Source organism: Balaenoptera borealis (genome assembly GCF_965194805.1).
Source record: "Balaenoptera borealis genome assembly, chromosome: 5".
NCBI classification, from domain to species: domain Eukaryota; kingdom Metazoa; phylum Chordata; class Mammalia; order Artiodactyla; family Balaenopteridae; genus Balaenoptera; species Balaenoptera borealis.
In genome coordinates this window covers 45,073,717-45,086,971 of record NC_138862.1, presented here as the reverse complement: position 1 = coordinate 45,086,971, position 13,255 = coordinate 45,073,717, and the positions used below count along the sequence as shown (strand labels likewise).

General features: G+C 37.5%; 1 protein-coding gene across 1 annotated transcript in view; it reads right to left on the bottom strand.

Annotated features, from left to right (window-relative positions):
* Positions 1–10,155, bottom strand: part of EPHA6 (EPH receptor A6) — an 851,091-nt gene extending 840,936 nt beyond the window's left edge. The window contains exon 1 of the mRNA XM_082392247.1: positions 9,729–10,155. Within this exon, the coding sequence (XP_082248373.1) occupies positions 9,729–10,107 (379 nt within the window). The 5' untranslated portion in view covers positions 10,108–10,155. The remainder of the gene's footprint in view (positions 1–9,728) is intronic.
* Positions 10,156–13,255: the final 3,100 nt, after the last annotated feature.

Here is a 13,255-nt window from a genome sequence, read left to right as displayed (position 1 = left end):
AAAAATAAAAATGAACAAACAAAAACCCAAAGATAACTATATCTATATTACAATGGAAAAGTATTTCAGAACTTTATAACAGAAACAGCATAACAATTTCATCTGATTTTAAGGCTTCATAAATTCAGGGGAAATTTTCATTTAGCTTTAACAAGTACTTAAAACTCTAGAATACTAAACTTTAAAATAAATTCTTAAATTTTACTTTTGCTTTATTAGGTAATAGAGCTCTTGAAAAATCTAAAAAAACAGTGCATATGTTTACATGGGTTTTTGGTCATAAACTAGTGAATATCATAAAGGTTCTTACACATGGAATTTTAAATAAACAAACTACCTGCTATTTTAATAACTGGGGTGAACTCTAGTTTTCTAAACTATAAAATGAAGTTATTATACTATAACACTTTAAGACAGTAAGTTATTATAATATAGGTACAATTTTTGCGCTAATATAGTATCATAAAAATAAAATTGGAGCATGTTATTTTTCACTTATTTTAAAACATGCTAAGCAATATGCACTTCTGAAATTCTGTTTCTTTTTCAGATAAAAGTTAGGATCTCTTTCTGACTGCTCCCTCATTAAATTAAGCATGTAAAACAGCCAAGGAAACAGGGTAGTTTCCTCATTAAATGTTCTAGTGTTACGAAATTGTTGTGGCTACTGCAGTCTTGGGGTTTTTTTGTTGTTGTTGATCAGGCATTATAATTGTTAACAAGTGGACTAATGCATAGATTTTATTTAATTTTAGAAACTGACAAAAGTCTTATGATTTTGTGCAATGCTGTTAGTTTGCTCAGCTCTTTCCTGTCACACATAATGGCAACTACTAATTATTTTCACTTGCATTCACAGTTTAAATGTTGTCTAAGTATACTTTAATCCAGAAGGAGAATGAAAGGAAATTTTCAGGATTTTTTTTTTTTAAAGAGATTTAGCTAACGTTCTCTGTCATCAGGACATTTCCATACTTGCAGAGATAAGGCTCTAACCCACGATATTGTTATATATATATATAACAAGAGAGACTTCTTAACCAATTAGGTTCATTTTAAAAATAGTACCATAATTCAGTTTTTTTCTATCCCTATTTTTCTTTTCATTTTGCATGTTTATAGCTACTTAGCCACTGTATTATATTTTAAAATAAACTTCAGTTGTCTTAGATATCAATTTTTAGAATAACATTCATTAGCCACTACATAGTTTAATTTTCTAATTAAATGTTTAATTTTAATTATTTTTAGCAATATTAAAGTATCATAGCAATATAAGGAACAAATTTCTTCCTTTAGAAGTAAAAATTAAGGTGATATTGAGATATATTTCAACTCATACTTGGAGGCAATCATTTCAGTTAGTTTTAGATAATTCTTATTTGGAATACATATTAATGTAATACCCTTTTATTTCCTAGTCATCATAGGTAGGAAATTTTTCATATACTGATTTTTTTAAAATCATGTGTAAGTACTCTTCCTTATTCTAGACATTATACTCTATGTACTATACAAGAATGTGTTTCTCTTTGCAAGGCTCATGTACCACCAATATGAATATTATAATAATAATCTGAAAGAACACATAATTATTCTACTGTTATGTTATTAGTAAGTTAACATAAGTAAATAAATTACGTACATAAATATCCCATATATCCACAGATACCTAACATTATAAGAATAATACATAACTAATTCTACCTCCTGAACATTCAGTTTCTAAGGAGATGTTATATCTCCTATGATCAAAAAGTTAAGTACAACTTTACAACTGAAGTTATAAAATGAAATAGAAGGAAGAGGGGTGATTTTTCATTTATATCCAGCAAGTTCAGATCATCAAACAGGCCAACAGCTAGAGGACACAGCAGTATCCTGGGAAAGTAGCTGAATCTATTTTTCAGTACATGAACTGAAAATACACACTTTCATCCCAGTTCCCACTCCAAAGCTTAATTAAAAGGTATGCTTGCTGCTACCTGAAACTGGAAACTAGCTTCTTCACCATTAACCATAGTTTTTAATAATAAACCCACCTTAAATAAATACACCATAAAAAGCTTGTCTAACATCCTTCAAACAAAATCTCCCTCTACCTGTCAGTCCATGGAAAGCCATTACAGATGTGAAATATTTATATTTTCTATGCATGGTTGTGTTTTTAAATGCATATTTATGTTTACTTTTCATGTAATTAAATAGAATATATGCCCACATAAAACTAATATTAGAAGATCCTTGTGAAGCAATTTTACAAATAAACCACATGAAAGTGTTAGTAGTATTACTTTAGCCCCTTCCTTCTCTCCCTCATGATCTCATTTACTGTAAAATTCTTCATCTCATAAAAATCATCAAGTAGAGTAAATATCAATTACTCAAGGATATGTAACATCAACAGAGAAGACTGATTTTCTAAGGAACAGAGATTGTATGATAATCACTGTTGTAGACTTAGAACCTAGCATAATGCCTGACACAGGGAGATTTTTAATATGTGACTGTTGAGTGACTTATTTTCTTAACTTTGAGATAAACTGTAATGAAATAATAGAAATTAATTTCAAATAAATGGTACATAAATATATTATGAGAATTGAGCAACAGTACTTGTTACATGTTACCATATAACAAATGTGTTTTTGAAGTTTTTCTAATTAATTTTGGATCTAATTTTAAGAAAACAGAAAATTTTCCTGCCAGACTTGGAAAGAGACTGGAAACCCTTCACTGGATCATATATTCTAGGAGGGAAAGTTCTCCTTGAATTCTTATATATGGTAAGTACACTGCCTATCAAATAGTAGGCCTCTGATAAATACCTGTTTGAAGAACGAATGTTTTCACTCAGTTCTAGAATATTTATCATTGAAAAACAAAATTGTATATCCCATAAGAAGTCAATGTTTACTGAAAGGAAATCACTATAAAATACCAATAGTATTCTCCAGAACATACTAAGCATTAAAGTAAAATATAAGGTTTACTATGTTTGAATATGTATATTTAAGAATATTTAGAAATGTTTAAATGAAGCATTTCCAGAGTATGAATTTTCTAAATATATACAAAGTATATACGACTAAGTTAGGAATTTTTATGCTTCTATTTAATGATTACATTCATATATTATTATTATAATGCAACTCACTGTAATGAATAATAACTGGTCAGGGAAATTTTTTAAATTATATGCAATTTACTGTTGTTTAGTGGAGAGCCTAATAGTTTCTTCCCTCATCTTAAGATCTCATTTTTTGGATCTCTTATAGGCTTTCTGAACGTGTATTTGTTTCTCTTCATTGAAAGAAAATACAGAGATAAAAGAAGACTAATAGAAAATATGTGAAACACGCTTATTTGATATCTAGTATCACTTACATTTTTGTTTTCAGTAACAGTAATCTGATCATAACAAAGATGAACAAAATTGGTGCATAAACCAAACTTCCAAATATTGCTCTATATTTTAATAGACTCTGTTGGATTACCATGTTGCTTTGTGAAGATGTCTCCACCCATGTGTGCCATTATCCACTCTGACAAAAAACAACTATATATGGAAAGTTATCATGTCAAAAATGCATTAAAAAATTTCATTTGTTGATCCAATATGAGTGTACAATGTTATGTACAATGGTTTGACAATGGTTTGAAATAGTAAAACTGTTAACATTATATTTTAAATCATAGTTTGAGCTGAATAGAGTGGAAAGTGGGCCTCACCCCACCCTTCCTATCCTCTGTCAATTATCAATTATTATAAGCAAGGTCATTTTTACAGGGAGTAATGGAAAATTTTTTCAGCCCTTTGGAAAAAAAAAGTGATATAAATGTTGAATATCTACATTTATTTTTCTGTAATGATAAGATGAACCCATAATCCTAACTCCAAAATGTATCTCAAATCCATCTTTTCTCCCCATCTCACTACCACCACTCTAGCCAGGCCACCATATCCCACCCCCCATGTAACTGCAACAGACTCCTAATTCTATTCTTGCCATCTTCCAATCATCGCTTTGCTCACTAGCCATAATGCTCTTAAAATGAAAAATGGTTAAAATCTCTCAAAAGCTTCCCATTTTACCTAGGATAATATTAAAACCCAGTTCCTTTCCATGGCTTGTTTTCTTCTCTGTGGTATCTGGTTCCTCCTATCTTTCAAACCTTACTTTGTGCTAAATCTCTTCCTTGCTCAGTAAGGTCCAGTCACACTGGACTTATTTCTTCAAATGTGTCAAGCTCATTTCCCTTCAAGGTCACTGACCAGGCAGTTCCCTTTACCTAGAATGCACTTCTTCCCATTCTGTACAATTAGCTCTTTCTCATCCTTGAGAATGTGACTTACATGTCACCTCCTAGATAGGCCTTTCCAACCATCACATTTAAAATAGCAGGTCTCTCCTTTTATTTGCTCAGTGCCTGTATTCTTTCCTGCACAGCATATAGTTTCATTTACTTAAATATTTTTTTGTCAGTCTCCCTTACTAGAAAATAAATTCCATGAGGGCATTTATAAAGTCTGCCTTACTTATTCTTTTTCTCTTCATCATCTAAATATTAAACTCAAAAACACAGTACTCAATAAAATAAGGCAAAAGTAGAGGTAATATAATTTCCATTTTTTAAAGAACTAATGCCAGTCTAATGAAATTGAAAGTTGATCAGAAAACTATAGATGTAGTATATTAAATTATGTTGCACAATTTTTATATGTATGATATAATATATACAATTTTTATTTAAAAATAACACTGTGGATGTATAAACAATTTAATCCTTCTGTACAAATTTAGTTTGATTACATGATTGGCAAAGTACACTGAACAAAGTCAATCCGTTTTCATTACTTAACTATATGTACTGATCTCCACCATATTTATACTCCCAAGAAATGTTGAGTGAAGAACACAATGAAGAAACTTCTATTACTTTTGGGGTTAGGTTGACTATGTAAACTGTAAAATAAGATCTGTTCTCTCGCCATTTAAGACAAATGAAATATATAGTCAGAAGTACTCATGTGTGTGAAAAGAGAAGAATGAAAGAGAAAGATTGAGATATGGTGCTTGTCATAGGGAAAGAGGATTGGTAGAAGGAAATACCAGAAATCTATGATGCCTTTTGCACTTAAGTTATTTATACCAGCAGCGATCAGTGAAGAAGGGAATTTCAACTCTAGTATTTTTCTCAATATTTAATTTTGTAACATAAAAGTCATACAAATTCCTTATTAGAAAAGTTGAAAATATTAAAAATGTAAAAAGATGTTATTTAACCACTAATTTTAGATATATATTTTCCCCTTGGGGAAATCGCAATTAAAACTGCTTTATTGGGCTTCCCTGGTGGCGCAGTGGTTGAGAATCTGCCTGCTAATGCAGGGGACACGGGTTCGAGCCCTGGTCTGGGAAGATCCCACATGCCACGGAGCAACTGGGCCCGTAAGCCACAATTACTGAGCCTGCGCGTCTGGAGCCTGTGCTCCGCAACAAGAGAGGCCGCCATAGCGAGAGGCCTGCGCACCGCGATGAAGAGTGGCCCCCACTTGCCACAACTAGAGAAAGCCCTCGCACAGAAACGAAGACCCAACACAGCCATAAATAAATAAATAAATAATTAAAAAACAACAACAACAACAACAAAAAAAAACCTGCTTTATTCATGTTATTCCTAGTTTGAAGAAGAGATCCTTAAAGAACACTGTATAATTTTTGTGTAAGAAAAAATTTTTAGATATAGTGTTATCCCAAACCCAGAGCAAAAAAACATTTAGATGATCAATGCATATCAATGACATTTTATATTTCTATTTTAAACACTAATCATAATGACTAATTACACAATGGCTTATTTCAATTTGTAAATGTATAATAAAATTACATTCTAGGTTGTTTTTATACTTATGGTAAATAAGAAAACATGTGATTACAATCTGCACCTTTACAACTATAAATAATTTATCCCTGAAAATAATTTTATATAAATAAAAGGTCTTTTAGAAATGTTCTTTATAAATCATTCAGTTTTCCTTATTTAACACAACGTTAAATATTTTCAGTAAAGTTCACTCTTGACCTTTCCGAAAATATTTCAATTCCTCCCCTTCAATAAACATTAGAACAACAGTCTTATAGTTTGTGAACAATACTTATGGAAGTTCAACTAATTTGGGGCTATGAATTTTATTAAGCAGATATTTTTCTGCTCAGCTATGTTCACCTGTATTTACACACAACTTAGTGTATTTTACACTCAATTCATTCAAATTAATAAATTCAGTGAAACTAATGACTCAGACTACTGTTTTCCTTGTTTATTTCATTTGTCACTGAACTTCCTGGGTGGAGGAGAAAGATCAATTCACACAATCTTGGTAGTAAAATGAGCTCAGTAGACTCTCATATTCAAACCATATTTTGATTTAATATATTATTTGAGTATTGATTATTTTTGGAAACATGAGTCACACCCTGAGAGATGCATCAACTCTTAGACTAAAGCAGAGTAATCTCTGAATTAATGGATCCCTGGTGGCTACTAACCACTGTTATTGATACACCTGGTTACTTACATATGAAACAAGATTGTATTTTATATTCTCCTAAGTATCCTACTAGTACGGAAATAAAAGTTTACATATATTAAGAGGGTAAAATCTGTTATTTTTACATAAAAATTACCAACACGAAATAAATACTATGGTTTTAAATAGAGGGAAAACTAATGGAATAAGAGAAATCTGAGTACAAATCACGCTCTCACTTACTTAATCAGATGAAGTGATCTAGGAAGCAACTCTACTTTCTGATGGATTCAAGGAGGTTTGGGTAACAGGAAGAGAGAGTCAAACTGATTTATTTTGTCTTTATAGTGCAGAGCTTCACAGCAGTTAAAAAAACAAGAGAAGAGATGCTTCCTGTACTCAAGTTACTCTTAGCACCATCTTAAGCACCAGGTTAAAAATGAGGTAGTTCACTTTTTTGATCGTTTTACTATGCCTACGTATGGAAAACTAGGAAATTGGAAGAGGGTGATTCCTTCATTCAACCATGAAAGATTTTATATGATTTGGTAAAAATAGATAAATAACATTAAAAAGTTTACTTTGTGACTATCCTTAATGAGAAGGCAAATTAAATAAAAATGAAATTTTACCCTCCATAACAAATTTTAAAGATAAAACATGAATTCCATAGCTCTTATGATGAAAAGTTACTAGGAAAATGAATATGATATCCTTAAAATTAACTATTCATCATATTACTGATGTTTATTACTATGTGTATAAAAAATCTGATTTATATTTTATAGTAATATTTCTATATTGTATACATACTATAATAATTCTGTAATACCTCATGTTTTCAATGTTTACAAATTGGTAAGATATGTTGATTCATGTCATCTATTTATGAAGCTACAAATAAGAAAATATCCCCCAAGTGTTCATAAAAATAACATTTTGAAGTTTCACATTTTATTAACTATTAGCATGATGATTTCAGTATTCAAAAATTATCTCAAAGTATTATAAGGCATAATTTCTAATCACTATGACTTTAGGCTGTAAAAAGCATTTTAAAAGGAATCATTTGTGTCTGATGAAAAAAACCTGAGCATATTTTCTCTATAATCTTCTGTTGAAGAACTTCCCTAAATTTTACCCAACTTAGCCTTTAGGCACTATATTAGCCAAGTGTAATGCATAGCCTGTGTTTTTAGCATGTTAGTACAAGTTCAAATTAAGAGTTTTAGGAGACTTACCTTTAGTTACCTTATTTAATTGTTGGGTAAACTGAGTAATACTAACACTGTTAAGCTAACTTATAAAAACACACATAAATTACATATAATTGGTAAATATTTTAGGTAAAATGTCTTTTAAAAGTATGAGAAAGTCATTAAAATAGATAAGTAAAAATTACTGCAAGAGGTTAACAAACAACTCCTCTATGTCCTTAAATTTAATATGACTATCTGAAAGGTCATATTTTAACATTTGACACATTTTGGTAGAATGGCACTTTAGTCATGTGAAGAGTCTAACATGTGTTTTATTTATGTTGGTATCCTCAGGGCCTTGGATGGTTACCAGCACTTAATGAAAAAATATGTTGATTTAGGGAAATGATTGCAAGGAAATAACTGTTAAAATATCTCTAGTAAACCTGACTTCAAAGTATACATCTCTTTAGTAGCCCTAGACACATTTGGTACAACATAAATGTCTGATCTTCCAATTATTAAAAATTTCCTCTCTCAATAAAAAGGTCAAATAATTACATGTTATTTTTAACAATCTTCTATTTTCAGAGGTAGATTAAGTAACTACCCCTTTGATATTTAATGTCAATATTCCTTGAAAACAAATAAGGGATGTGTGTGAAGGTATACAACGCCATAGGAGAGTATGGCACTATAGGTGGTTCTCATATGATACATCCTCACAGGCATGATGGTTGTGTAGGATTTTCAAATTGACATATGCATTTGTGATTGCAATTTGGCAGGTCAAAAAAAAAAAAAGAGAAAATTAGAAAAACATGTCAAAAGTACCAGTTGTATAAATGAGAACAACTGAATATTGATTCTGAATAATTCTAACAAATTGGTCATACATGTTGATAACAAAAAAGACTGTGTTGTTTTGCCTTCTCTCTCAACCTTCTCACCCTCGCAAAAACAGTGCACACTTTCATGTCATCTGACCTCCATTTATATATCTGCAAATTATTTCGAAGCCTTATATGTTGAATGGTAACTATAACTGAAGTTTTATATTTGAAGTATTTGTAAAAGTGTGACATAACAGGTAACACTGGTAGTCATCACAGTGCCAGTGAGAGCATCAAGCCAGGTACATGCTGGAAAACTTTTACGGTTGTTCATCTCTTAGTCTAGGAGGATTTAGATTATGCAGGTGATATTTTTTATAGATCCTTAAATATTCATAGCAGAAATCCGATGAGATATGTCTCATAAAGATTGTTGGATAGAAGGCAAGAAAATGTTCAAAAATTCTCAGTGCTTTCCATTCAGTAAACCTCACTTTCACTTTTCACACACTATTCATCTTCACTTCACCACTTTACCTGACTTTATAAACAGGATATTCACAACTTGTTAATTCACACCTAATACTTATCCCCCGGCCCCTTCGGGCATCTGGGCTAGAAATAATTCGGAATAATTTCCAACAAGTCTACGTTCGGTCTGGATGGGGTAAAGGGGTTGCAGCTGGGCGAGGGCGGCTTAGTTTACCGAAGGCAAAAGGCTGGTATTTGGCCAGAGGCTACAGCGAGAGAGATCTGCTTTCTTGAAGGCATGTGGGAGATACCTACACGTTACCGTGCTGTGAGCGACCGCAGAGAGCCAGAAGTCTCCATTAAGCCTGTGCCACGGAGCCTGACCTGCAGCGCAGACCGCGCAGCGGGGAGCGGTCCCGTGGCCGCCAGGGCTGGGACCCAACTGCTGCGGATGCTCACGCATCCGTTTAAAGGCATTTGGAAGCAGAAGGGACTGGAGTTCGTGAGGTCGCCGGCCCCGGCCGATGTGGACAGGGCGCTCTGCGGAGGGGACATCCTCTACCCCCTCGTGTAGAGAGCCCGGAGACGCCTACCCCGGGACGAAGTTACCTGCAGGAGGCGACCAATGCACCGGTCCTCAGAGCACCCGCCTCCTCCTGCCCCCTCTCGCTTCTCCGCCCCGTCCCTTACCTTGGTTGTTGGAGACGTGACTGCAGTCGCCCGGCCAAGCTGTCAGCAGAGGCAAGAAGAAACCAAATTGCAAAAGAAATTCCCGGACTTCGCTGCCCCCCATGGCTCTCCCCGGCTCTCTTCTTCCCCTTAAAGAGAAGTGGCAGCAGCGCAGCCAGGTGTTCCGCGTAGGGTACGGGTCCCGGTCCACGTCTTCTTCCTCCTCCTCTTCCTCCTCCACCCGGCCCACAGGGGGTGTCCCGGGGCGCCCCCTGCGCGAGGCCCCGGGGGCAGGGCACGAAGGTCCAGGCTGCCCAGGGGCAGGCGCAGCTGCTTCGGAGGAGGACGCTGCCTGAGGCGCCAGGGAGCTCCTGGCGGCTGTAGGCGAGCGGAATTGCATCCACCACCGTGTCCCGCTCGCGCGAGGACTATTCCCTTGGGCCCGGGAGAGCGTGCGCGCAGGAGCTAGCTCGGGCTGTAGTTTGGGGGAGGGGAACGAAGGGGCGGGGGAGGGCGCCTCACGGCCGGAAGCGGGGGAGGGACGAGGACCAGGTGCGGTGGGCAGCTCCTGCAGCTCTGACGGTCCGAGCGCCTCTCCGGACTGAAGTGGACACTTGCAGAGCCAAAAGCAGGGAGGGCACAGCAGCTGTGAAGCGGACGGGCGCCGCGAGAACTTTCCTCCGGCCGGTGCGGCGCGAGCCGAACGACTGAAGAGGCTCCGCGGGGCCACGAGCTGTCCGAGCGAGCTACCGAGCTGCACCCTCAGCCCCTCGCCTAGGTGGCGACGGCAGCGACCCGCAGAGCAGACATTTCCAGCTCGGCCGCGTCTGCGCCGCGCTTTGGCCTCGACAACCGCTTCCCGGGCATCTCTGAGGCCGCACTTAGTCCCTCAAGCACTTTGCTCCCCATTTCGCGGCAGCAGCGTCCAGCGTTTTAGGGCTTGTCAGCTCCCAACACGGCTACCCCCGACTTCTCTACATTTCTGCCGCCAGAGGGGGGCGAGTGCTGTGGGCAAGGGCGCCGGGTCCGGGATGAGCTTGGCGGAGGCGGACCAGTCTGACCACTCCTCAGCGCGGGTCGCCCAAACTTGCCCAGTAGGGCGAGAGCCTCAGCTTTGCGGCCGCCTCCGCTTGCTAGTCCTAGGAGAGGGAAGGAAGAGGGCAAGCAGCAGAGGAGAGTCACATCAGGCTGGAAAGGGACGGGTGCCTGGCACCAGGGCTCACTGAGGTCTTCTCGTCGCCGTGCGGCCGTGACTTCGCAGTGGAGGTCACGAGCATTGTCGCAGCAGTGGGCGCTGGGATTCCGGGGGCCCGGAGCGCCTGCAGCGTGGCGGCGTCGGACCTCGCGCCCAGAGAACCCACGGGCTGAGCGGTGCGTGGCCACATCCACAGCGGCGCCGAGTGCCTGCGAGCGAACAGCTCTCTCCGCGCACCCTCAAGCCGCCCCCTCGCGGCGCCCACTCCCTCCCAGCGCTCGGGTCGGTGGGAAGCGGCGGCGGCCCGCTGCCTGGTGGGACTACGCGGCCCTCGCCCCCCAAGGTTGGGAGTGGGGGGCGGGCAACAGAGGTGCTAACAGGGTGGGGTCTCAGCGCGTTTGGCCCTCACGCTCTCGCCCCGCGGCCTAGGCGGGCCTAGAGGGCAGGGCCCGAGCTGCCAGCGCAGCTGAACTCCGCCAAGCCCCGCGCTCTGCCCTCCTGACAGCCGCCGCTCGGATGCTGTCAGTTCGGCGCTAGAGGGGGTTAGTCGACAACAAAAATGCCTCCGCTGCTCGCAGGTGGAAGAGGCTCATCACGCGGAAGGAGGAATGCGCTCAGGCTATACTTAACGCGTTTGTGAAGGGCGCGCCAAGGAACCCGTGTCACTAGCGTGGGGGTTCTTACATTTTGGCTGTTATTAGTATCATCGTTTTCTTTCTTGAAAAGATTTAGGGTATTACAGTCGAGTGAGTGAGGTCGAAAAGCCCACCTCAAAACTCATCAGAGTGTTTTGAAGAAAAATTTATGGCAATGGAGAAAAGTGAACCGAGAAGAGGAAACAGCGATATTGTAAAGAGTAGAGGATATTTTCCTTCTATAGGGCAGAGGGAGGGAAATGGCACAGTGGCGAGATCTGGGAAAGGAGTAAATGAAGGAGCAAAGGGTCGGCGTTCGACGCTTATAGAATTCTGGAGGAGAAAGCAGCCTTCCATTCGACGCGTTTCAGCGCTGCTATGTTTGTGTCACATACAGTAGAAGTGGTTTCAGTTATTGCATTATAGTCAGTTGGAGGCAAAGAGAAGGAGAGCAAAAGATGCCCCACGTCTAAGTCAGCTGCAAGAAGAGAAATGTGAAATGCCAGTGATTTTGAGACTGAGGAAGGTTTCCGATTGGTGACTGTACTTCCACTTTCATTAGGAATTCAAACACTGCCTCCCTTTAAACGTGTCCACGCTAATTTAAATGTATGCAAATCACTTCTGAAAAGATAACCAAGTATGGAGATAACCAAGTAAAATTTGATTTTGCTACTGATATTACCACTCTTACTGATATTGATTGGTCAATATCATTTGCAATATGCATTTGCAAAGTCAGTTTACAATTTATAAACTGTAAAATTAAAAGACTACGTTATAATATAAATCATTATGCTTAAATAAGAGTTCTTAAAAGCGTTTGATGATTCAATATACTAATGTTTTGATTCGAAATAATCTTATTTACTGTCAAAGAATATCTTTTCATGACCTTTTCATAATTAAATTTGAATTCCTTATGTTTAAATGTTTAAATTCACTTACAGTGGATAGTTTTATAGATGTCATTAACAACTCACTAAGAGAAAAATTTTGGCTAAAGAAGACACTCCTTATAAATGCCAAAAATATGCTATATTCTGTTAAACTGAAGGAATGTATAATACTATTTATTAACTTAGAAATGTAAACTATGTTAATCTATTTCTAAACTTCTAGTTTTTAAATTAACTAGACTTGCAAGAATTTTTAAATGGAATACCACTAAAAAGAAGTTGTTTCCCCCAAAAACCCTAGAGTAAAAATATTTTACTATCAGAATTTTAACTTAAATTCTGATATTTTGCTTAAATTCTGATATTTTGCTTGAGTATTGCATCTTAGAGACTATATTGTAAAGAGAACACCAAGGAGATTCTTTTAAAATTGGGCTAGAAGGAAATGGCTCTAATGAATGGAAGGAAGGAAGGAAAGAAGGAAGGATAGAGGGAAAAGGGAAAGAGTAAAAAAAGAAAACCTAAGATTTATTTCTAGGATTCACACTTATTTCCAAATCATGATACAATATTTCCAATTATGGTACAATTTCCAAATTAAGGTATAATGTCATGGTACAAATAAACTGGTATTTACTTCAGAGTAACAATAAGTGCTGAGTAACCTGGATTTGTATCCTCACCCCTACCTGAAAATTCACCTACAATTCACAATTCTTGTTTGTTTAAATAAATCATTGTCAGGCATGACATAATATATTACTTACCTGGTCAGATAATTGAAAGTCATAATCTGATTTTGGTTTTTAAGAAAATAAA